Genomic DNA, 25,710 nt, shown 5'->3' on the forward strand with positions numbered 1-25,710 from the left:
AAGAAGCTCAGGTATTATACATATACAGTACCTCCCCCTCTCTTTCTTTGAAACTACAAGTTTCTATTTGGCTGAGGATCGTCATTGTTGTTTAGTCGTTTAGTTGTGTCCGACTCTTCGTGACCCCATGGACCAGAGCACGCCAGGCCCTCCTGTCTTACACTGCCTCCCGGAGTTGGGTCAAATTCATGTTGGTTGCTTTGCAGACACTGTCCAGTTGGGGCTAAGTGTTTGTCCCACAATCCTCTAGTGCACAGGTATTAGCATAAGGTATTAGCATATGTTAATTGTGGGCAGAACACCTAGCATTAGCTAGGTGTTCCTCCCACAATTCTCTAGTGCACAGGTAATAGCATATGCTAATACCTGTGCACTATAGGATTGTGGGAGGAACACTTAGCCCCTGATTGGGGTCCAGCAGGGCACCCCAAAACACTGAGGAGCTCTCTTGGCCTCTGGCAGGACTGGGGCTGTGCAGCCCTGTACTGAGTGGGAGGTGCAGCCAGGGGGTCACCATGCCTTGGGGGGTTAGGGGACACAATGGGCTAGGAGATGCAAGGGCTATTCCAACTCATACCTTGCAAGAGAAATACCATGTCATAAAAATGGTTTTCTCAGGGGGAGGTTCATCCATTGCACTTGGGATGTGCTGCTGATCCCTGTGATTTCCCCAAATGTGGGGAGCTCAACTGCATAATTTATGTTAATGAGAGATTGCACTTGTGATTAACCTTGTTCTAAATTCCTTTTTATTTCTATTTTTTCTCATCAGGACCTATTTCAAAAGCAACAAGTCTTGATAATGTTTTATATTCCATTATTTCTCTATTTTTTCTCTGTAGTAAATAATCAGGGCAAACAGAGTTACCATTGTCAGGTGCCAGGAGGCTGCTTTGACTCCTTTTATTCTTTTTCTTTGTTGCTGGAGAGAGAAATAGGGGTAAGGCCATCTGAAGCCCCTTGAATTTTCAAAGGCAGTGCAGGTGAGGGGATTGCTTTTCACCAAGATGGTATGGGGAACTGTGTTTGTTTTTTTACAAGACAGTGATTTTTTTTTCCCAATTGGAATGCATTAAATGGATTTCAATGCATTCTAATGGGAAACTGGGTTTCACAAGATGATGTTTTTGCAAGACAGCAATTTCCATGGAACGAATTAAAATCATCTTGCGAGGCACGTAGTGCAGCAATGGCGAACCTATGGCATGCGTGCCACAGCTGACACGCAGAGCCCTCTATGTGGGCATGTAAGCCCTAAATTGCTGGATCCTACTCCTGACAGCCAAACCTGAGGAGGCGGCTACAGCTGTAGTTCTAGTGCCCTGACAGGTGGTGGGCCAGGATCTGGAGCAGCTGGCGCAGGCAGCGATGGGCCAGCAGATCTATAGGCAGTGGCAGGCTTGGGAATGACTGGAGGTGGATCCGGAGTGGGGTTTGGAGGCACCTCTATGCTCGGGATTCCTCCTTCTGCCACCACTTCCGCTGCCACCCACCACCTGCTGCCTGCTGGGTTGCTGTTGTTGTTTTCAGTTTGGGGACTCGGGCTCAAAAAGGTTCGCCATCACTGACCTAGTGGTTGCAGTCCTGCTCAGATGATGCTTGTTTGGCAAGCATCAAGCTCATGCTTAATTTCAAACAAGTACACTTCTTATTCCTATTACAGAGACTGAAATGTGCATGACTTTTCCCTTTAACATGTTAAGTGTATACTTACTTTAGAATGGGCTCAGATATTTTATTTTAAAATAACACAGGCACAGATAATCCCTGTAGTCCGTTGAGACCAAATTAAGAAAGAAGTAAGGCACAAATTAAGACTTTTTTTTGGTCACATTCCAAATTTCATTTTAAAAACAATTACTTGGAATAATGAAATCTGATGTACTCTGGGTCTTACTCAAGCTAAGTACTGTACTGGGATCATTCATGATGGCGAATTAATTAATAGTTATAAAAGACATTTTCAGAACAGTTCTACTTCTTGTTCAAAACCTTGTAGTTAATGTATATTATATTTGAGTTTCAAATAAATTTACTGAAGATTCTGCAATTTAATGTATTTTCTTTCAGCACTAGGGCACAGTTACTATTAATGGGACCTTCACTCAGAAGAAGTTTTTCAGAACCACTTTAACCACTGTAAAAATCTAGATTTACCAACATACGGAAGAGGATATTTCTTTTATATTGGCTAGAGTACTTTCAATAGACATTTTTTTTCCTTCACAGTGGCTATTCGGTAGCAATAAAATAGTTGTGATTTGTAGTCAATTTACTAGAGTTAGTACAAAACAGGGAATTATTTGTCTTTCTATCTTTTTGAGGCTTTTAGAAGGGAGTAATTAAATGCCGTGGAAGGTAGAAGCAATAGTAGAGATAAGTAGTGTTTGTGGCTTTTTTGCTTTTTTCCCCCTACAAAGGAGATGGAAAGAAAAGAGTCCCAAACAGTAACATTACACTTTACAATGTTCTCTTATGACTAGGCTATGGATTGCGGCAGTGTGTAATAGTACCTTAATACAGTATCTCCTTCTTGCTTCCAGAGCAATTTCACCATCTATCTTTCCATGGCATCCCCATTCCCAGTACCTTTCCTCTCCAAGCAGAGCAAAGCAACTGCCTCTGGCAGCAGCTTTTAGGGGGCAACAGCAGAAATCTCTGTCGGTTCCTCCTAAGGCACCAGAATTTCCCCACTTTGGGGGAGGCGGGATAGAGCTGTGTATGCTGCACAACTTGTCCTGTGCTCCCTGAGTTAGCCTGTTGCTATAGGTATGATAGGGGACATTATCACATCACATGTATAGAGATTGATTCAGTCTGTGGGGGAGGGGCACTATGTCATCCGTCTCCTCTGATAGCAAATGACTTGTTCTCTCTCTGGTGGGTCTGGAACACTGTGGAAGAGAAGCCAATTGGGGGGGGAGTCTTAAGGGGATGATGGCAGGGAAGGGTCAACAACCTTTCCTTCTCTTCATGAAGCCTCCTGAGGATGCTTTGAAATACAGAAGCAGATGTCATGTAGCATTAAGTTTATGTGTTGCATTTGCAATATAATGCACCCGTAGACCAAGCCTGAATTATCCAGGAGTTATTTTACCTGAATTTGTATTTACTTAGTTTCAATATATTAGAGATGGGATATTTGTATTCATCTCCTGGGGGAGACAAATATGAACATTGCCACCACAGGTTGCCAGGCCCATTTGACTCTCCCTCCCCAGAACTGGGCCATCCACTTCCCACCTGCATTGCAGGTTCTTGGGGGGGGGGGAAGGGTCAAATGGGCCTGATCACCTGTGGTGGTGATACTCATATTCGTCTCCCCCAGGAGATGAACACAAATATCCCATTTCTAATTTATATGCCTGTTTCCAATGCCCACTGCAGCTTACCTAAATAACTGGAAAGGTAAAATGATACCAAAATAATTCCATTCCATCTAGAAAACAAGGGCCTGTATCTCACAATGTCTTTGTGCTAGCACAAGATCAATTGTGCTAGCAGATACATATTTTCAGAATCAGCACATTGATAGTATTTACTACAAATTTGGGCAAGCATTTGTGCAAATGCATGTGCAACTGTTTGTGCATCTGTTTGTGCAAGGGTGTAATCCTAGTGTAATGCATGAGGAGGGCATTTCAGTCTGTTACTGTGACATTGGCTATAGGACTAAAACATGAAGCCTAAAAACAAGCCAATATACCAATTTAGATAAAATAGACCAAAAAGGGGAGGGGGGAAACACATCAAGAATATAGCTGGTCTTTTAGTGATTATAGCATAGATTTATAGAAAATATTTTACATTGTCCACTGAAAGGAAAATGACTTCGTTTTTAATTAGGTGTTCTTATTTGTGAGTGTTTTGCTTACAATCTTATTTCAGATGTCCTCGTTTTCCTATTTTGGCAAACACCTTGTTGGTCTTGACTAGATATGAGGGTATTCTTATTTGTATTTGAATATGAATATCCTCCCACAGGTGCAGATAACGAGGGTCCAGCCCTTTGGGGCCAGACGAACCACTCCTGATTTTGTTGCTGCCATGATCTCCGTGGAGCCTTCCTATCGCTCCGTTGTCCACAATGGATTAGCCACTCTGTGACCTGGCAGAGAGGCTCGTCATCCCGCCTTCTGCCAGGACTGGCTAATCTATCGTGAGCAACGGAGCGATGCAGAGCTGGCGGCAGCAGCGGAGTTGTGAGCGTTGGTCTGGCCCGAGGAGGCTGGACCCTCGTTATCTGCACCTGTGGGGGGATATTCGTATACAAATACCCTCATCTCTGGTCTTGACGATACACTGATAAAGCATTCCACTTTCTGTTTCTCCTGCACTTCTACTGTATAGCAAAACCAAACCAAACCAAAAGCAACAAACAACAACCCCCCCCTCCCAATCAGGTATGGGTGGTGGGGCAGTGGTGGGGATGACAGCTAAGGTAGGGAGAGGAAGGGGATTGAGGATGGGCTGTGGGGGTGGCTGCCTATCGGCTCGCTGATCAGCTGATTGGCGGGTCGGTAGGCAGAATGGGAAAGCCATAGGAAGAGAGGAAAAGTTAGCCTTCCCTCTTTTCCTATGGGGGATGAATAAAAATGGGGAAATATTCATCCCTTCGTGTTTGTGGGGGGGGGGTCTCTGGAACCCACAAATATGAAGAGATGAATATTTAACAAATCAGTGATTTCTGACGAATATCAGACACGAAACCGGGCCTTCTCGGTGGTGGCTCCTCGCCTCTGGAACATTCTCCCTCTTGAGATCTGCGCGGCCCCCACTTTGGGCACTTTTTAAAGTCAATTAAAACATGGCTATAGATTCAGGCCCTCCCTCCAGTTAATATCTGACTTTTCTGTTTATTCTCTCTTTATGTATTTTCTATTTTATTGTTGTATTCTGTTTATTACAATATGATTTATGTAATTTTGGGGGTTTTTTGTATTATTTCACTGTTTTTTCTATGGTCTTTTAGACCAGATGGGCGGAGTATAAATAAAACAAAATTAAACAAACAAACAAACAAACAAGCAAACAAACAAATAAAAATAATCCCTTTTTTAAAAAAAAATCATCCCCATGTCTAGAGACAAGAAACATTCAGCATTCACTTCTCCTATTGCAGAAAAAAATGGGGATTTCCTCAGGGGAAACTCAAAACATTTTGCTGCCTGAAGTTAAGGCTATGATATGCTCCTTTATTCTATTTAGCAGAGCTGACAATAAGATCTAAAAGGAAGAGACACTTTAGATTCAGAGAAGTGGGAATACTTCCACTGTCTTTATAAAGACAGAACTTGAAAGTGGATTGGTACTGTACAATGTACAAACAGAAAAAGAAAGTAACTAAGAGATGGGATTCAGCTTAGGAAGTGCCCCTAGCGTATAAAGAGAAAGAAGTGGGAGATGGGGATTTTCCCAGAAAGAAACAGGAACAGACCTTGGGTGTAAATAGAAAGAGTGATAGTTTAGGGATAGGAATATATGGGAGTAGCTGCTTGAATAATTCAGATATGGTAGAAGCATGTAATTTAGAGGTGAACTTTAATTCTCAAATGTTGGGACAGCTGATTTATGAGAACACAGTATGTGATGTAGGGCTGTCTGTGAAATAATGGATGGAGAATAGGTTGAAAGAAACTGCCATCAAATCTCTGCTTTACCTATTAGCTCATTGTTTTGGTGCAGTCTGGAACTGTGTGTGTGCAAACAAAAAATTTGACTGGAGTGAAACTCTCACAAAGTATGATAAAGCAATTGGTAGTTAATTTTTACATATAAAAATTGTACATTAAAACAGGCATGGAGTTTATGTTTTTTAAATTTCACTTCAATCTGGTGAGGGCTAAAAAGGATGATGCACAGCTTAAACTATAATTTGAAAGCCAAATAATATATTTATACAAACAGGCATTTTACAAAGATGGTTGCTTTTATTTTATTTTTTCTTTGAGGACTCTGCTCTCTTAGACTGAAAAAGAAGGACCTGTATTCTTGACGAATGCTGACGTTGTAAATTATACAGCTGTTCTTCCTCTGTATGGATTTGGCAGCACCAGGAGCGATTTATAGGCCTAGAGTGCAGCTGCTGAATGGCATTTACTCGGAGTTCTTGTATTAAATCTATCATATACAAATGCATTAACATTCAGTACAGAACTCAAGGGCTTAAGACACTTTCTTTCCCTTCGTGGTCTCAAGGCTGCAAATATTTAATGGTTATGCAAAAATGCATTTTAAAAATTGTAATCCAATAAACCTGGGTTCCCCCCCCCCCGTTTTCCAATGCAAAATATTTGAGGCTTTTTGCCACGCATTATTATTTTTAGAAACCTCATTGATATATTCACTTCATAAGCATGTGGAGGTTAATTATTTTGCTTCGGTTTTACTATTCATCACTTCAGAGTGTGTTTAGATTTCATGAAAGATACACCTTTTAGCATGTGCTTCCTTTTTGATTGCTTTTTGATATTTTATTTATTTATTTATTTATTTATTTATTTATTTAATTTATATGCCACCCACTCTAGGTAGTAAAAATGAGAACACATTATACAGAGTGAGAGAACCCACTGAGGCAGTAGATGCTGAGAGAGGACCTTCCTGGCCGGTCCTCATGAACATCTTAAGCATTCCTTTTTAGAAGTTTTTATTTATTATTTTTAAGAGAACAGAGTTCTTAAATGCCACACAGCCTATCTTGCACCCACTAAACAATGTTACTCTCACCTCTTGTATTATGTAAATAAGTTTTCTTTGTGTAGTGGTTAGTGTTCTTGATTTAAGCCTGCAATTCCTCTGAAATTTGATTTCATCAATATGGAAAAGAATGCCTTAATAATCTCTCTGCCACATCAGTATGCTTTTAGCCCTAATAACAGGCTATCTTTAAAATTTCTTTCTGGCCTCAAAAATCTCTTTAGGAGACCTTGAGTTTCAGTTGACTCTCTTGCTCTTCCTGCTGCTACTGTTGTTTCTGACTCTCTTTAGTTATCTCTACTCAACTTCTATTCCATCTTCTGTGCTCTTCCACCTCTTTCATTTCAGCTTTTCCTCACTTCTCTTCAACTCCAGCTCTTGCCCTGCATTGGCTAGTAGCATCTTGATATTCTTTTCCTTCAGACCTCTGTCTGCTCAGAAAGTCTGACACTTGAACATCTCCTTAAGAGTCCTGTAGAATTTAATACACCTCTAGGAAAAATCAGAAGCTTGTGTTCATCACAGCTTGCATTTCTCTCAGAAAAAGAGTTAATTCCAGACTGAAACCAGATAACCGTTTCCAGTCATATCAAAATTCATCTGGCCATCAAGGTATAAGTATTTTCATTCTTTCAATAATTCCGGGCAATGTTAGCATGTCTATTTCTACTAGCTTTGTTCATCTACATTGCTCCTACTGTCCAGAAGCATTAAAATACTTCAAAGTTGCTGAAAACATCCAAAGTCTTACTGCTATGGAAAACTGTAGATACAAATATTTAAAAATATATGAAAATAAATCTTAAATTACAGGCAAATACCTAAGATTCCAGTCTAAAACACTGGAAATGCCAAAAAGAGTTAATTACATTCTGAAAATGAAGAGCTTATAGCCTAAAAAGACACACACACAAAAAAAAACTGAGAGTACATCTCTTAAAATATCGAACTTCTTAAAAGTAAGAATACAGAAAGTAAAATATATTTCTTAGCCTCAAGCATGTTAAGACCCCCATATTTGTCATGGGCTCAGTATGTTCCAGTGACTTAGGTCCTCTCACTGATCTCAGAACCCCTCACTGCTATGTGGCAGGCAGTGATGAAGCACCAATGGCGAGGGCAGAAAATAAGATGTGAATATCAATGTAGTGCCATATAGAGAACTTCTATTTTACATTTGTGTATTATTTTAACATGAAAATCATGTGTAAGCTTGCTTTGCAAGCATCTTTGGACTACTAGATGACAGATAAGTGCTTTGCAATGAAGATCTGTAGTTATTTTGATACACATAGCCCCTCCAGTGATATAGCTCATAACCATTATTTCAGCATGCTGGAGGCTCTCTTATGCTCTTTTCACATAACATAGGTACCAATGAAGTATTCATGCTATCTTCCAGTGTCTCTTTCTTGTCACATCAGTAAAAGACAACTGGTAGACAACACAAATGGTCTGCATATAAATATTCTAATAAAATAATAATAATGCCCCTTCAAATAGGTTTCACCTTACGTTGACCCTTCTCAAAGTTTTCTAGTTGCAGAGCACTGTACTGAGTACTCAGAGAAGTAGTTTCCCATTTCTTTCTCCGGAGGGCATCTGGGACTATGTGGGTTGCCCAAGGCCACTGGCTGATTGACAGCTCTCCTGGGAGACTGCTGCCTCCTCCACCATATTCTCCAACTCACAAATAACAGAAAATCAATATGTCCTCTGCACATGTACTTTTGTCTCTCCCTGACAATTTTATTTGGATCTTGATCAAGTATTAAAATCCGCTAATTGAACAAAACTAAGATTAGAGTTTCCTTTGTACTAGAAGAATCTGAGCTGACTATGGCAGAGTGCTTCAGGGAGCTATCAGGAACTGTGACAAGAACAAATACAAAAGAAAAAGCAATTTGTTCAGTTCGTTAAGAGGCTGTTAATTGGACTTCTTAAGTAGAAAGTAACTGAGAGCAAGCCTGGATACGTAAAGTGACTGAAATTAGAGCATAGGATGGTGAAAAGAGAAAGTTTGACAGATACTATGTTTTTCTCCAAGTTTTGTAGAAGTAGTACTTACAAAAGAGTAGAGATAGGCAGCAAGTGGTGTGTGTATCAGAAAATGAAAAATTCAGAGCAGTAATACATTACCAACTGAAGTATGGAGCCACAGGGGACAGCAGCATATTTTGAGAGGGTGCTTCTAGGAACTCATGAAGAATAAAATTAGGAGGAGATTTTGTGTCAGTGAGGCTCAAAATATTAATGCATTTTAAAGGGGATACAGCTGTAGAGAATGTCTTTAAAAGTGATCAGGTTTTAGAACAGGCATATGATTCATTCTTCAGAGATTCTTGGACAGTAACTGAATTGCTGCTTTGATATTATTTTTAAAACATGGCTAAGCTATCACTGAAGCTCATCTTATACATGGCTACCCTTGTCTTTTACATTTATGAAGAATCATACCTCTGTACCATACTGACTTGTAGCTGAGCAGCAAACAGGTGCCAAAGTGGCTGCAATCTCATATCTCTAGACATATGCACATTTTAAAAAGGATTAGTTGAAGTATAGGTGAGATACTACTTCATTTTACTGAAAGCATCCTAGTAAATATTGACCATCCATGCATCGTCTTGAATACATCTCTTAGTATTGCTGATGATTTGACTAGTGAATCTAGACTGTGGTTTAATGGGACCTTGCATATTCATTTCCATAAAGTTGGCACAGATACTTTTCTAAGCAACTGTTTTTGAGTGATCAGTGTCTTCTTTGTCATATCTTGTTGTTAAACTTTCCTGGATGGAGGGTGTATTAAGAGAATATAGCTCCTATGTAATCACCTGTCCTTCTTGGATATATGATTACAATAAATTATATGTTTCTTAACTGTGCTGCAACTATTTGCTGATATCACTCATTTATACTGCTGAAAAACCTACTGAAAAGCCATTCTCTGCTCTGTTTTAGGAAACTCTTCCACAAACAGTTTTCCATTCTACCCTGGCATGATCTCAAATGGTCGCCATCAGAAGGTTTTGCTTCCAGAATGGTTTTTGGTTTTTTGTATCTGATTTCTTTGTGAGACATAAATTCAATGGGTCTGCAAATTTTAGACCGATGAAGCCAACAGGACATTTAAGAATGATAACATTTTAATCTGTAACATATTTTCAATCGACATGTTTGAACAGGTAAACATTATAGGAGACAGGTCATAATTAAGATATGACATGTAAAGATCGAAAGTATGAAGGTTATTTAAATGGCTGGGATAAAGACAAATCAAACTGGATATTCAGTCATGAGGTAGGGCTTTCAGGCAAATGGTCTTTAAGAGTTTGTTACATATGAGGAATGTAAATAAGACCCAGCATCCTTTTGAAGTACTAGGAGCCGGCATGAAGGTGGCTGACAAAATGCATATTAATCATTTATAAACTGATACAAAACAAATGTAAAAAGAAATGAATGGCTGAAAAACAGCAAGGGAATGTCAGGTCAAATTACCGATGTAAATTTTTAGTTGATTAATCCACATGTGATATATGAGAAACTTCAAAATATTTCTCTTCGATGGATGCCACTACTGTTGGGGGAATCTTGAAGAAAATCTATATATTTCTGTGGAAGCGTTTATGCATTTCTGTACAATAATGTACCTGTTACCTAGTTTCATGTAATAGTAAAAGTAGTAGCATTGAATCAGTTGTTTGTTTCTTTCTAAACCGTAACTTTTTTCCCTCTGTGCTCATGCAGTGTGTGTGTTAAGCTTTATCTAGGGTAAAGACATGAGTTTTGTGCAGAAACTGGAGTTTTATATAAATAATATAGAAATATTGTATAAATAATATTTTGTCCAGTTTGCAAAAGCCATGGTGAGAAAACCATCTGATATAGGAGCAGAGATTTCTTGGGGAGGCTGGGGAATCACTGGATTGCTGTTTTGCCTTTTTGAGATGGACAACCTCCACTACAATCTTAGCAGAAGTGAGATGCATTCAGACTCCTAACTGAAATAAGAAGGGTAAGGACTATTACATATCAAATCGGTTTTCTCACACTCAGTTCCTTCAGAAAGAAATAGAAGGCAAGGAGCAAAGGACTAGATGAACTTCCAATAGATTTTTTAATTTTTAATTTTTTGTTTTTTTACAAATCTGTGTTGACTTCTAGTTATTACTGCATTGCTTTCAAGGTGTTTGCACTGCTTTATCATCTGCTCTAGAATTGTCCTCAGGATTGATGTGAGCCTGACTGGTCTGTAATTCCCAAGTTCCTCCCTCTTGCCCTTTTTGAAGACCAGGACAATGTTAGCCCTCCTCCAATGATCTGGCACTTCACTCGTCCTCTATGATTTCAAGAAAATAATAGACAGTGCTTCTGAAAGTTCTTTAGCCAGTTCCTTCAATATTCTTGAATGCAGGTCATCTGGCTCTGAAGATCTGAACTCATTCAAAGTAATAAGGTATTCCTTGGCTATCTGTTTATCAAACTCAAGCAGCAGTCCTGTCTCCTATTGTACTTCATATTTGGCTGAAGGGTCATAGACTGTCTTTGTTGGGAATGTTTGCAATTCTTAATGCAAATATAGTGAGTATATGGCCACATGAGAACAAGGAACTTCTCATCTAGCTAGTTTGTCTGATTCTTACTGACTAATTAAAAATACACTCTTGTTTGTTGGGCTAGAAGACCACTCCTATTACTTTGGCAAATTAGAATTTTTTTTCTTTTTCTCGGTGGCTGGTATAGTTCTTTCCCTTGCAACTGGCATATCTAAGATCACAGACACTTGCTAAGCATCTCTATATGATGTCCACCATTTTGCCTTCAGATATGTGGTTTGAAAGGACCCAATTTTTTCCTTCTTTTAATTTCTAAAATTCCTTCCATGAACCCCTAGAGCTCTTTTTAAAGGCTTGAGATAGCAGTGAGTAAACATATTTTCCCTTTTTACTTTGAAGCAGTGTCTGAGTGATTATTAGTGCTGGTGAATGCAACGGGATGTGTTTGGGAACTTGCTGTTTAATTCTAACTCCTAGATTACTGCACCTTTCATTGTGCAACAAAGAGGAATTAAAGATATTCTTACTGCTTTTATAAATTCTACAGACTCCATAACGCCCACAGTCTTTCGGGAAAAGACCAAGCTAAAATAAGATTGAGCATTTTTGTCTTTTCTTTTTCATCCATTATCATTTTGCCATCCCTACTGAATAGCTGAGACATAATTTCTTTTCTCTGTCTTTCATGATACATTTACCTGAAGAAAGTTTTTGTTGCTGTTGCTTTTAGTGTCTCTTGCTAACCTCACCCCATTCTCACCTTTTGCCTTCCTAATGCCATCCCTGTAGTTCTTTGCCACTTGTGTCTACTCTTCCTTTGTGTCCTGGTCATCCTTCCACTTCCTATATGTGTTCTATATGTGTTCTTTTAATTTTCAGGTCTTCTCTGAGTTTGTTTTTGTGAAGCTACATTTTTAAAATTTGGTTTTTTTTTTGTTTTTTTTTTTTTTTTGCTGTTTTCCATTGTTTTTCCTTGTTGGACTTGTTTGTAGTTGTGCCTTTAGAATTTTCTTTTTAATAATCTTCCACCCATCTTGAATAGTGAAAGTGTGAGTCATGCAAATGTCACATATGTTTCCATTCTAATTGAATAGCTGGACCACAATTTATTTTCTCTGTCTTTTGCAATACATATATCTGAAGAATGGTTTTTGTTGCTGTACATTTTTATTATTGAGCTCCATCAGAGCTGCTCGCTCTGTTCTTCTTGGGCATAAGCCTTCATCTGTCTTTACCTCTGTCAGAAATTGGGGATGTGGAGATGGATCTGAGACAAGTCAGTCTTCCAGGTCAGCAGCAAAGAGACTTGCAGAGACGGTAGATTCCTTCACCAGCAGTGTGTGTACAAAATATGTACAGCAGAACTATGTACAATAGTCAGCAGAATAAACAATACTTATCAGTAAAATAAATGGACAGCACCTCTTGTAGCACCTCTCCATGCAAAGCTCCATATTCCACTATAGTGTGCAGCACTTACATAGTGTGAACAACCAATCACTGGCACATCACCTGATGTCTTCTCCTAGACATTACATCATGCCCAATACACATTTCAAGGATTGCATCAGCTACATGTGCTGACCTTGTGGCTGCACTCCTGTTATAAAATGGATGCCTTACAGAACACTCTGGTTCATACACTCTGGTTCATGTGCAAAGAGTAAATTCTACTTTATGGGCCACAGTATCTTGATAACTTCTGAGTTTGTTTTCCACACCGCTTTCCATTTCAAAGCCCTCCTGATGAAGTTTTTCCTGCTGTGGCCAAACATATTATCCCCAGTTCTTGAGGTGAGACCCATCATTTGCCAGCAGTCCATATTCCAGGAAGTATAGCCCATGATCCCAAAATCTCTAAATCCTTCATGTTGGAACAGCTTTGTAGCCAGTTGCTCATCTGCATTACTTGTTTGTTTGCTGTTGATCTGTTAAGTTGGTTGCTAAGTATATGTGCAATAAAGAAAGCAGCACACAGAAGTCTGTAATTTCAAGCAATGTAGGTAAGATATTTTTATTCTTTCCCCTACAAATGCCTCAGTGTGATTTATTGAGACTTTAAGTGCCAGTTAATGAGAAAGGGGTGAACTCTGGGAAATGGGTTTAAACTGTGCTTTTTAAGGAGGCCTAAGACCCATTACGTGTGGATTTTATCATGTTGCTGTTGTCTCTGCTGTTGTGTTTTTTTTGGTCATTGTTACTTTATTTGTTCATTTGCATATGGAAGGTAGGTGGGGATTTTAATTGCAGCAATCCACCCAGAGTTGATGGGTGGTATAGAAGTGCAATAGACAGACAGACAGACAGACAGACAGACAGACAGACAGACAGACAGACACAGAGAGAGAGAAACTTGTAGCTATTCTCCTTTGAGAGTCTCTGTACTTCTATAGTGTAGAAAAAGGAATTTTACCAGGAATTTAAAACTCTGAACATTATTAACTCAGACATTTATGCTGATTAGATTACTGGTACTTCCTGCACAATTTGACCACCATGAAGATCATCATATGCTGGTTAATCAGATACCCAACCCTGCCTGATCCCAGTTCCTTAAGGGAGGTCAGTATTGTTATCCCTTGTGATCGGGTTCAGCTTCAAATTTTGACAACTTCTAATTTTGCATGGGAAATATCACAGGAGACGTCTTCTTAACTCTAACATATTTATCTTTATTGCTTACATAAGCATCAATATTGTTCATAATCGGGTCGGAACAACTTAATTCTGGCAACAAGCTATAACTGTCAGATGTGAACTCCGGCCCAAAGTCTGTTACACTCACAGAGGTGCTGGGCCAAACTTCTCCACATCGGTGGGTTTCCGGAGGGGAGCACTCCTCACTGCGCAAATGGTGCCGCAGCATGGGTGCTGGGCCCAATCCCCCTCAGGTGGAGGAGTATTAAATCTTGAATCTGGTCTTATCACCTGTCATCCTCTTTCCTTTCCTTTGGGGAACATGATCACCGACCACTCCAAGGTTTCATTATTTCACTTCTCCTGATTCTTTAAGTGGGGGCTCCGGAAGCAAACCCCTTAGCTTCAGATTGCGAAAGTCCCTCAACAACTCCTGGGTTTTTACTCTCTCATACTCTTGCAGTCTCTCCAGCTCTCTTTTGCGCTTCCACATGTCTGATTCTACTTTAAACCACGGTTCGCCTTGGCTACTTATACTCTCCTCCCAAACTGACAGTTCTTGCTCCTCCGCCTTCCAACTCCTGCTCTCCTCTACCAGACATATTCCCACCTTCCCCTTTCTTTCAACTCCTTCTCTCTCTCCTTCCTTAATCATGTTCTCCCTTGAGTCCGGCTCTACACCAATACTCTCCTGCTCCGATCCTCCCACTACACCCTTTGTCTCATGAGATGGCACACTCTCCTTCGGACCTCCTTCACATCCCCTTATTGGCAGATATTGGAGCTTATGTAAGCCCACTTAATAGCCTTCTGACTCAGGCAAGATTTCAACATGAAGCAATTGTACAAGTAGCTGAAAATGCAGTGATACCTGAGTAAAAGTTATATAAAGATAAAATGCTGAAGAGGAAAGATAAGGCTAGGAAGATGTAAAAAGAAACCAACAGCATTTTAAGGTGAAAAAAAAAACAATCTGGCTTCCTTTATATGACACATTTCATCAGGAGAAATAATACAACAAAACATAATTTTCAGAAGATTTCTGGGGGGAAAAAAACACCCAAGGCAAGGACTTCTAAGTCCACAAAAACGTCCTGAGAGGTATAATTACTAACTAGAGCATGCTGGCATCTCAGTCACAGATAAAAAGCTCAAATTTAATTTTCTTAGTCACACCAAGAAAAATAAATGAATTCGCTCAACTTATTGGTTTGCAATTCAATACATTTTGCAATGTAGCAAAAGGGCAGAAAAGAGGTGAATTTGTCTTTTCTTCTTCAAATGCACAATTACCATCCGGATTCTTCTCTGCCATTTCTATCCTCAGCTCTAATAATAATAATCATCATGTGCCATCCAGACAATTCTGCTTATGATGACCCTTTTTAGGGTTTGCCAGGTAGAGAATACTCAAAAGAGATGTTCAGTTTCTTTCTTCTGCGGGTGCCCTTGGACTTTGGAGCTTGGCCAAGGCTTACATAAGCTGTCTCTTCTCTTCAGAGGCATAGTGGGGAATTGAACTTCCAGTCTGTGGCTCCGCAGCCAGATATCTAAACCACTGAGCTATCAAGCCAGCTCCTCAGCCATAAAACCTCTCATAAATGCAACTTAATTACTATCTAACAATACCATTAAGGTTAATGACTTCTGCGTATGACTCAAGATGAATTATTATTTTTTTCTTGCTGCTTCCATATAATTTTTTTCCTGGTTTTCCATATAATTGATTCATTCACATTTCGAGGAAATTTGTTGTGGGCAGTGTGAATAATAGCTAATGCAATCAGCTTCAACAACAAATCCTTCCCCTGTGGAGCTGTTCAGGATTTCTTATGTTGGCTGCTCAGTTTTCAAAGCTCCGGGAGAATCATGGCATCCCTTCTTCAAGATCCCTGTATGTTAATGAATCTTTCAATTACTACTCTTGTCAGCTGTGTTTATCTGGATTACTTTCTACATTTGATTCACCTATGATGAGGGTTTTAAAAAAAGAATCCACAAAGTTCGCAACTCTTCTATGAAAATACTGATTTGGTACCTCCAAAGACTACTTTCCTAAGGCCCATGGTAGATTTTGCTCAAGAAAAAAAATCACACAAACAAGGAACACTGGGCAGGGGTGATGCATGAGGGAGCAAGGAGGAATCTCAAGCAGTATGTTTGGTAGTATATTAAATCAATTAAAAAAACATACGTATGTAGAACTGGAATGGAACAAGACTGCTAGTGCAATTCCAAGAAACACAGTGACAGATTATAATCTAATTTTTCCCTGATCCTAGCACTCAGCTTCATCCCACCCACCCCCTTGCTTTGCACTTGTGACCTTGGATGTCAAAGTGTGCTGCTTATATACTGCCCCACAGTGCTGAAAGCACTCTCTGGGTGGTTTACAATTATGCAGACTACATATTGCCCCCCATGAGCTGGGTTCTCAATTTGCCGATCTTGCAAGGATGGAAGGCTGAGTCAAATTCAAGCTGGATTGAATACAGTTTGTGAACAGTTCTTTGGTCGTAATGTTATTGTTTAGTCGTTTAGTCAGGTCCGACTCTTTGTGACCCCATGGACCAGAGCATGCCAGGCCCTCCTGTCTTCCACTGCCTCCCGGAGTTGGGTTAAATTCATGTTGGTCGCTTGGTTGTAATACTGCAGTTTAATAGTCTTCATCACCTGATGCCTCAGTTTGCTGTTTCTAACTACAACTCTATAGGAGGGAAGTTTGGGTTGTACAGAACAGAGACATATTTCACTATTTGCATGGAACTGATGAAAAAGTGAATTTGCATGTCTCCATTTGCCTTTTCTCTGAATGTGGTTGCTATGGTATAGTCAAAAAATATGGGCTGAAAGTCATGAGCTCCACCTAGTCATGACCTCTTGGCTCTGCCTACCAGTATCTTCCCTGCTATCTGCCCCCCCCACTCAATGGGCACCAGCCTGTACTGGATAGTTGGCTCCACCCTTTCAATTCCTAGATGACCTGAGCACAGGTTACATTACAAACCACCTACTCCTTTATGAATCAAGACTAATCTTATCTCAAACTTCTATTGCATAAACTCCCTGATAGACAGTGGGAATGCTGTAAACGTATTACATCTTGACTTCAGCAAAGCATTCGTAAGTGCCCCGTGATATTCTGATTAGAAAGCTAACTAGGTGTGTGCTGGATAGAACAACTGTCCAGTGAATACACAGTTGGTTACAGAATTATACTTACCAGCTTATCGGCAGCTCTTTCTCAAACTGGGATGAGGTAACAAGTGGGTAGCACAAGGATCAGTCTTGGGCTCAATTGGATGAAAGGGTGCAGGGTATGCTTATTGAATTTGCGGATCAAGCAAAAAAGGGTGGAATAGCTAATACCGTGGAAGACAGGAACCGGATTCAAAAAGATCTTGATAGGCTTGCACACTGGGCTGAAAACAACAGAATGAATTTTAACAGGGATCAGGTTCTACAGCAAAATTCCACACCTGATGGGGGAAAAACAAATGTACAGTTACAAGACGAACGGAGGAACAGTACTGTAAACGTATGGGCATCTAAAGGTGTATTTGTGCCTAGAATCCCTTGGGCCAGGGTAGTTGCACTAGTTGGACTTTGCTGACTGCAGATAGAGGGGGGCTTTTAGTCAAGTAAAAAAAAGGCACCAGTTTGAGAACAAAGAACTAGCTGATCCAACAAGGCAGTGTAAAAATGTTCGCAAGGCTGTTCAAATGCTCACAAAAGTAATGACTTGTTTGTTTCTTACATTTGCACCCAACCATTGCTTCTGTGAGCTCAAGCTATTGTACATGGCTCCCTCCCCCCCCACATTAATCACAAAGTAATATCTTTCAGAGGGAACCTCTAAAGGTCACTCAGTGAGTTTTGTCAAGTTGAAACTTCCTCATGGGGACTAGAACTTGGATCTTTCAAATCCCAGTGCAACACTCAAACTACGATACCTATTCTGGGCACTTGAAAAACCACATACAACTCCTTATTTGCTTCCTTGATGACTTCTTCATCCAAGGCATGCTCTAGATGAGCACCAAAATCTACTATTTTGTATACTAGATTCAGGAGTGATAGCAAGAATGTGTTGCTGTTTTACTTGTCCCAGCCTGTCACTGTTCAGAACAACAGGAATAATAATACCGATGTATTATACAGAGACAAATTTGTGCTTTTTCTGGCAGGATTTAAAATCCCACCATCAGCGAGATGACATTGCAGCTGCACGTGCCTGTCTGAAGGAAAGGTCACCTCTTCTTCATTCAGTTTGCTCTGCTTGTTTGGAACATTCGGACATTGCGTCTCTTAAAGCCAGCAAGGATTCAGTTTGCAATGAAATAGAGAATGCACTCGATGCCATTTCTAATGCTTCTCAAGGAATCGGTAATCAAAAGGCTGAGCCCGAATCACAGGCAGCTACCCTTGGAACTGCACTTGATGAACTTGAGGTAGGTGAATGTGTAGCAACATGGCACTCTCTGTAAAACACATTAATTTGTTTAAAATGACTTGTGCTTTTGTAAAGTGGCAACTCAGAGTTTATTGATCTGATGGCTGATATCATGCCAAGAGTCTCAAGATCTCCTCCTAGATGATGTATTGCACTGACCAATTAGTTAATTTGGTATTCATGCATCTTTAATTGGGGAGTGATGTATTTGCTTTGTTTCCTGTAGGAGAGGGACTGAATGTACACGTGCAGATTTTGTTAAATTACTTTTTAAAAAAGCAAATAATAAAAGCTATAGTTTCAAGGTATAGTTTAAAATCAAACTTTTAAACATTTTAAATTTACATTTAACATTTCTTTTAAAAATTATAATTGCATTTTTTTAAAAAAATAACTCTTCAGATTCCTTCTACTGCAAAATAGCTAAAATAACTTCAGTCACTCTAAAAAATCTGACTGATACAAGTCAAAGTTATAGGGTAGAAAACACATTCCCCTTCTACTCACCTTGTCATCATCTAAATACTCACAAAAAAACCATGGAGAAGCAGTATGACACACCGTTTGAATCATCATTTGAGCCATGTGATATTCCCCCTACATTAAGTATGATCACCCCATTAACCATAAAAGGAACTAAAAGTTGCAGTTACCTTGCAAAAGGAGTGAAATTATCTTTAAAGTTCTCATTGTCACCGTTATAGTTATTAGAAAAACAAATGGATTAAAAGTAGTTAGTTATTTCATTCATTATGGTTCAAATCCCTGCTTGACCATAGAAACTCATTGAGAAGTGGCAATGCTAAATCACTCTGTAAATTGCTCATATACAGTGGTGCTTTGACTTAAGAACTTAATCCATATTGGAACGGTGGCTGTAAGTCAAAACGTTCTTAAGTCAAAGCAGCATTTCCCATCAGAATGCATTGAAAACCGATTAATCCGTTCCGGCTGTGTTTTGTCCTTATGTCAAGGCACGGTTCTTAAGTCAAGGTATTAGTTCCCATAGGAACTAATACAAAGCCGGTTAATCCATACTCTACCACTAGGGGGAGATTTTTCCTTTTTTTCTTCTTTTGACCTAAGAAGAACTTAGGTCAAAAAAGGGGCAGGAAAGTTTTTTTGTTCGTAAGTCAAGACACGGTTCGTAACTCAAAGCAATATTTCGCATCCAGAGCTGTTCATAACTCAAAACATTCGTATGTCAGGGTACCACTGCACCTTGAAAACCTTATTGGAGTCACCATAAGTCAGAAGCAACTTGTCAGCATATAACATATAGAGTTAGTTCTAGCTTTTTTGATACTCTTAATATCGATTAGAGATGCTTTGACATAGCCATTGGGTCATCTTATAACCCAATGCACTCTATAGCCAGTAGCAGGCCTCCCGTTGGCAGCTTCTTTTACAACATTAAAAGACAGAAATAAAACCACAATAAAAACAGAAAAACAATCCATCAGTTAACAAAACAACCACAGAAACTAAAAGTGGCAAGAGATGATTTAACAACACCTGACGTAGTCTTAAAATTTGATAGTACCAAGTTCTTCTTCCCTGAAAAAGCTTATGAAAAAGACGTTTTTAGTTTTTCTACTGGAAAGAATCAAGCTAAGTCAGGGGATTTCTTTGGCGAGAAAATTCCTGCAATGAGGGTGTCACTGGCATGAAAGCCATACTGCGGATCAGTGTCAGTTGATGATCAGCTTAGAGTGGGAATGCTTCCTATGAATTCAGTGCACGGAGGAAGAGTCATCTGAGAAAGGGTTTGGTAGCCTCTAAGGGCCACACAGACCTAGCGCTGGACCTTGGAAGGGCTTCATCCCCTTTTGTACCTCATCCTCTCCAAAATACCCTGTTTCCCTGAAAGTAAGACCTAACCTGAAAATAAGCCCTAGTATGATTTTTCAGGATGCTTGTAATACAAACCCTCCCCCAAAAGTAAGCCCCAGTTAAGTGAAACCCCACCCTCCACCATTGTGCAGCAACCAGAAGAAGATGACACAACTGTATTTGAATAAATGTAGATCGTTGTACATGAAAAAACCAAAACATCCCCTGAGAATAAGCTCTAATGTGTTTTTGGAGCAAAAATTAATATAAGACCCTGTCTTATTTTCGGGGAAACACTGTATTTTTCTTTTTTTAAAAAAATGCTTTTATGGGGCAGGGTTAATTCATATCCCCTAGTGCGGTTAAAAAAACCCAATTTGGGGAGTGTGTCAGGCAAGGTTTAGAGGGATGCATTTATCTATCCCTGATTTACGAGGAGGCCATTTATGAGGCTTTTAAAAGTTCAAGCCAAGACTTTGAATTATGCTTCAAAACAAATGAATAAGCAGTGCAGCTCTTCAGCATAGCCCTTGTATTCTCCCATCATCATGCCCCAACTAGACCAAAATCTCCAAGTGATTTTCAGAAGTAATCCTGTATGGACCACAGTTCAATAAGACAGCCACAGGAAACCCAGTTCTCTGTTATGGAGGCAAGATCATCCAGCTTCTGGGGAAGGGCCACACAGCAGGTGTACAAGTCTAATGGGGCAAAGTTCTTTCTGGCCATGGTTACCACCTAAGGCTCCAGGCACAACACAGGGTCAAGAAATAATCCCAAAGTGTACAGATGGACTAATTGGTCTAAAGTACTATATTTTCATGTGTTCATTTCTAACTCCGCTGCATCTTTTCTGCGTATTGAGGTGCAATGAAGAAAAACTACATAGAGGCTCATGAAAGGAAAAAGAAAAGCAGTTTTTGCCCGTTCATTGTCTCTGAGATCAACATTGTATCACCATATCCTGCCATTCCCCGTATTTAACATATGTGGCAGTAGCCACACTTTCGTTTGTTTAAATGGGAAGTTTTTTTTTACGTAATAAGCAAACAGCCTTTTAACCACCTCCTAACATTTCTTGCAATCTGGATCTTGAAACAGATGTGTGCTTTGATCAAATCCTAGGGAAACTAGTATTAGTATTTTTAATCAGGCAATTTTAAAGTGTTTTAATTTTAATTGTATTTTAACATAATGAACGTAATTAGTATATTTTGATGTTTGTAATTTCATTGTATGATATTTTTCTACTGTTTTTAGACTGTTTGGTATGCTGCCTTTGATCCTGATTCTGGAAGAAAAGTGGCATATAAGTAAAATCACACATAAATAAATTGACCCACACAATTTGCTGTGTAACAAATTTGATCCAAATGTGTTAATAAATAGAAAGCAAGCATTTCTGAATCTGTATACAACTCATGAAACATTTGGATAGCTGTAGTTTTCTATGAATGATGTTCTAAACTTTTCTTTGTATTCCTTTTCTAACCGCCATGCCACCCTAAAACATGTCAGATAATTTATGGGCTCAGCCTCTGCACTTTCTAAGGAGCTGTGAAAGAAGTCATGTGGTTTGTTCATACACTTCCAGAGCCAATAATCCTCTTTTCATGGCAGTGATAGAGCTCGGAACTCTTGCTTTTCAAAGGAACTCAGTACACATCGGCCATTTATTTTTAAAAGTAATATGCTTCTTGTCACTGTCAAATTTTGTTGTTGTTTTTCTACACCTCTCTAATGTTTGCTTCTTTTTGTTGAAACATTTAAGAGTGACTGTGTCAGCCCCAATTACTAAAAACAGAAAAAGTAATGAGTAACAAAGTGCTGTTTCCAAACAGCTGCTGAGTCACATTATACATCTCTGAGCGCTCAGTGACCAAATAAGCCGAGACCTGCTTTATGCATTTTCCCATTAAAAACAGAGGATAAAGGAGATTACACAAATCAGATGTCTTGTGTATTGAGGGGGTGATGAACCTGTAATTATCCAGATACTATTGGACTAGACTGCCCATCATCCTTATCTATTGGTAGTGCTGGCTGGGACTGATGGGAGTTGGAGTCCAAGGACATCTGGAGGATCTTGGGTTCCCAAAGCCAGTGTCAAAATAGGTAAACAAATGTACAGAAAACAGTTAAGAGTCACATGCTGCTATGATATGGGGAAGGGACAAAATCTACTTCTGGTTATGGGTCCTCCTGTTCAAGGAGGTACTTATCCAATGAATCTTCTGAATTGGGATAGGTAGGGCTTTTCAAGAAGTGGAGGGATGAACACCCATACTTACATTCTTGACTCTTGCTCTTGCACTGTATTGTTCAATGTCTTTTATGTACATAATTTTCTGTGTAGCTTTTGCCTAGGTAGTACAAATGACACCTGAGGCTGGGTAGCTTAGATAAAGAAAAATTGATCGCCTATTTAACCTTTTAAGAATGCTTTCAGAATCAAATGGTTATCATTTTTCTTTATGCATGGAAAAATGGCACTGGATAGGAACCTGAAATAACCTTTGCTCTATCTTGCTTCTGCATTGCAAATAAAGTGCCATGAAATAAATGGATAGTAGTAAACAGTCTGTTGGGAACCAATCTCATTAAATGTTTATAGTGTGGAAATGTGTGAAAGAGCTTACTCAACAAGTACTGTCTAGAAGCTTTCTTAATAACTTTCATACCAAGTAAAATAGAATTTATTGTAGTGTAAAATCTGAAATCTGAGTAGTTAAAAAAAAACCTCAAGACTTATAACACATTTTAACAATTCCATATGCTTGTGGCTATAGTTATTACCAGTAATTACAACAGGTAAAATAAAATCTGTGAATAATTAAAATAATAGTTAAAAACCTATAGTATTATACTATAATTCAAAGATGTTGGCAAGTTTTGGGGGCCAAGTTCCAAGTCGCTATCTGCATCTTTAGTACAGTGGTGCCCTGCATGACGACGATAATCCGTCCCGTGAAAATCGCTGTTTAGCGAAATCGTCGTCATGCGAAAACCCTTTCCCCATTGAAATGCATTGAAACTCGGTTTAATGTGTTCCAGTGGGGAAAATACCTTGCCGTCCAGCGAAGATCACCCATAGGGAAGCCATTTTGTGAGCACCGATCAGCTGTAAAAATGGCTGCCCTGCAAAGCATGGGTCTGGAAAACACAGGGCAGCCATTTTGCGGAGCTGGAAAAATCATTGTCTTGTGAACAAACGGTTCATGAAGCACGGACCTAATCAACGTCCGGTGAAAATCCCTCATTGGAATGACTGTTTTGAGAATCGCTATAGTGATCGCAAAAAGTTATCGTAATGCAGATTCATCATTCAGCGGAGTCATTGTTTAGCAAGGTACCACTGTACGTAGTCCCCAGTCTCAAGCCCAAGTGCCTATTAAAAATAAGCTCACCCCAAAAGGGAGGGGATGTGTGGGTTCCAAGTCATGAGTTGAGTCTGAGTCATGGGGGGGGGAAACCAAGACGAGTCTGGATTTACTCACTAGTACAACCTAAGTCCAAATTGACAGTGAGTCCCATGACTTGTGTTCCCATCCCTGCTATACCTGTGGTAAAATATAATAGGTTATAGAATAATCGACATGGTCTATTCATATTCATATCCCTAGGGATATGAATATGAATAGCGGCACCACAGGTGTTATGGAGGCTCATCGCCCCCACCCAGAACTGTCTGGTCCCCTCACCAGTTGCCATGCAGTGCTGGGGTCCTTTGTTGTTATCGTCATGGCAATACAGGAAAGAGCCAGGACTCCCTGTCCCACTTCCTTGCCAGAGTGGTCAGCTACATGGGGAAGGACTGGCTGGGCTCCTTCGTGGATGGGTGCAATGATTATAATGAAGGAAATGGGCCTCTGTGGTGCCACTGTTCGTATTCATTTCCCTTGGGATTCAAGTACAAATAGGTTGTGTTTATAGTATAATGCTACAGGTTTTTAAAATAAAAATAAACTAATTATAATGCAAAGATAGATGGATCTAGGAAGTTCGAATTAGACACGGATACCTTCTGGTGCCGGAAATACGTCATGATATCTCAGGAGAATGGTTCTGCTGCCTAGGACCTGTGAGAAGCATAATGAAAAGGGTGGTGAAATAAGTGCTGATTTCCGGGAGGGTTCCAGTTACTTCAGATCCAAGCCTTCTACAGGTCCAACACTGGCACAAAGTTAGTCCAAGACATCATGAATGCTAAGTAATTTCTAACATCCCTAGGCAAGGAGGGGCTTAGATTCAGTCCAGCTTCAGCTGGTTTAGGTTTTGACTTGTCTGGTCCTTGATCATTTTAGCCAGTTAAGATCACACTGCAAGAAGGATGGACAATTATTCTGCTGCATTCCAGCCAGTTGCATTAAAGGGGATCCTTTGGCATAGCTAGAAGTGTTTTCAAGATATTGTTTTACTCATCCTTTTTGAAGAATCATGGATATATTCTAGCTCCATTGATGGATGGTTTGGGATGTGACCTAGTCTCATTTTTAAAGCTGGGCATGTATTTAGGAGCATACCTGCTTTTAAAAAACTCTGTAGCTGTGGTCAGATTATTTGACTAATATTGAGATATCTGTGTGTCACATATAGGGAGATAGCAGTGGCCTGCCCAACGTTATATCAACTCATCTGATGCAGTACATAGAACGAGGATGGTCAAAGTATGGCAGTCAAAATATTTTCAGAATACGACAGCCATCATCCCTATCTAGTAAAGTCAACTCTGGGACATGATGGGAACTGCTGTTTGAAACACCTGCAGCAAATTTCTCTCACTTGATATGAAAATTAATCTACTTGCTTATCAGGGTGTAGATGTTGGGATGAAAGAGGCAGGGCGCACAAGGCAGGGTGCACAATCCCATTGTACTGATAATGTGCTGGTATCTCTACATATGTTGATGACTTTGGCTCATGATAGGTTGATATAGGCTCATGATTTTAAAAAAATGCAAAACCACTACAAGAATGCATTTTCGGAGTTACAGAGTTTCTGCCATTGATATAGGTAGAAGATATTACCTTCCAGAATTACTTTTATTTCATGTTTGTTTCAGCTGAGATACAGCGTTTACTTGATTTCAGTGCCCTGGAAAATGGAGGGAGAGTGATTTTGCATTTCTAAGCAGGGCCGGACTGGCCATCTGGCACTTCTGACAAATGCCAGAACGGCCGATGGTCAGAAGGGCCGGTTCCTGCCTCAGCGCAGGGCCAGGCTGAGCCCCCCTCCCCAAAAGAGAGCAAGCGAGCGAGAGAGCGAAAGGGAGCCTTCCCTCCCCGCCCCCTTGCCTTGCCTTGCCTTGCCTCCTCCTCTTCCTCCTCCTTCCTCCTCCGCCCGCCCCCTCCAGCTGGGGTGTCCCCCCCCAACCTCCCCGCCCGGCCCAAGAGCGCACCCACGCCCGAGGGGGGGCAACGGCGAGGCCCGGCTCCTAGTGTGGCGGCGAAGGCGGGCTCCGGGCAGCGGAGGCGGCGGCCATGGTGACGCGGCCGCTCTGCCTCCCTCCCTCGCCCGCGGAGCCG

The 25,710-nt window shown here is 40.1% G+C and overlaps 1 protein-coding gene and 1 non-coding gene across 6 annotated transcripts in view; both read left to right on the forward strand.

The window, feature by feature from the left end:
* The window catches only part of CTNNA3 (catenin alpha 3), a 1,002,073-nt gene that overhangs the window by 169,222 nt on the left and 807,141 nt on the right, over positions 1-25,710 (forward strand). For all 5 annotated transcript variants that reach the window (XM_072995177.2, XM_072995180.2, XM_072995179.2 and 2 more), the window contains one exon: positions 18,086-18,349. In XM_072995177.2, coding sequence (XP_072851278.2) covers positions 18,086-18,349 — 264 coding nt within the window. The remainder of the gene's footprint in view (positions 1-18,085; positions 18,350-25,710) is intronic.
* Positions 570-735, forward strand: LOC144588510 (U1 spliceosomal RNA). Its single transcript, XR_013544125.1, has one exon. It is a non-coding gene; the product is annotated as a U1 spliceosomal RNA (small nuclear RNA).

Source organism: Pogona vitticeps, chromosome 3 (genome assembly GCF_051106095.1).
Source record: "Pogona vitticeps strain Pit_001003342236 chromosome 3, PviZW2.1, whole genome shotgun sequence".
In the NCBI taxonomy this organism is placed as follows: domain Eukaryota; kingdom Metazoa; phylum Chordata; class Lepidosauria; order Squamata; family Agamidae; genus Pogona; species Pogona vitticeps.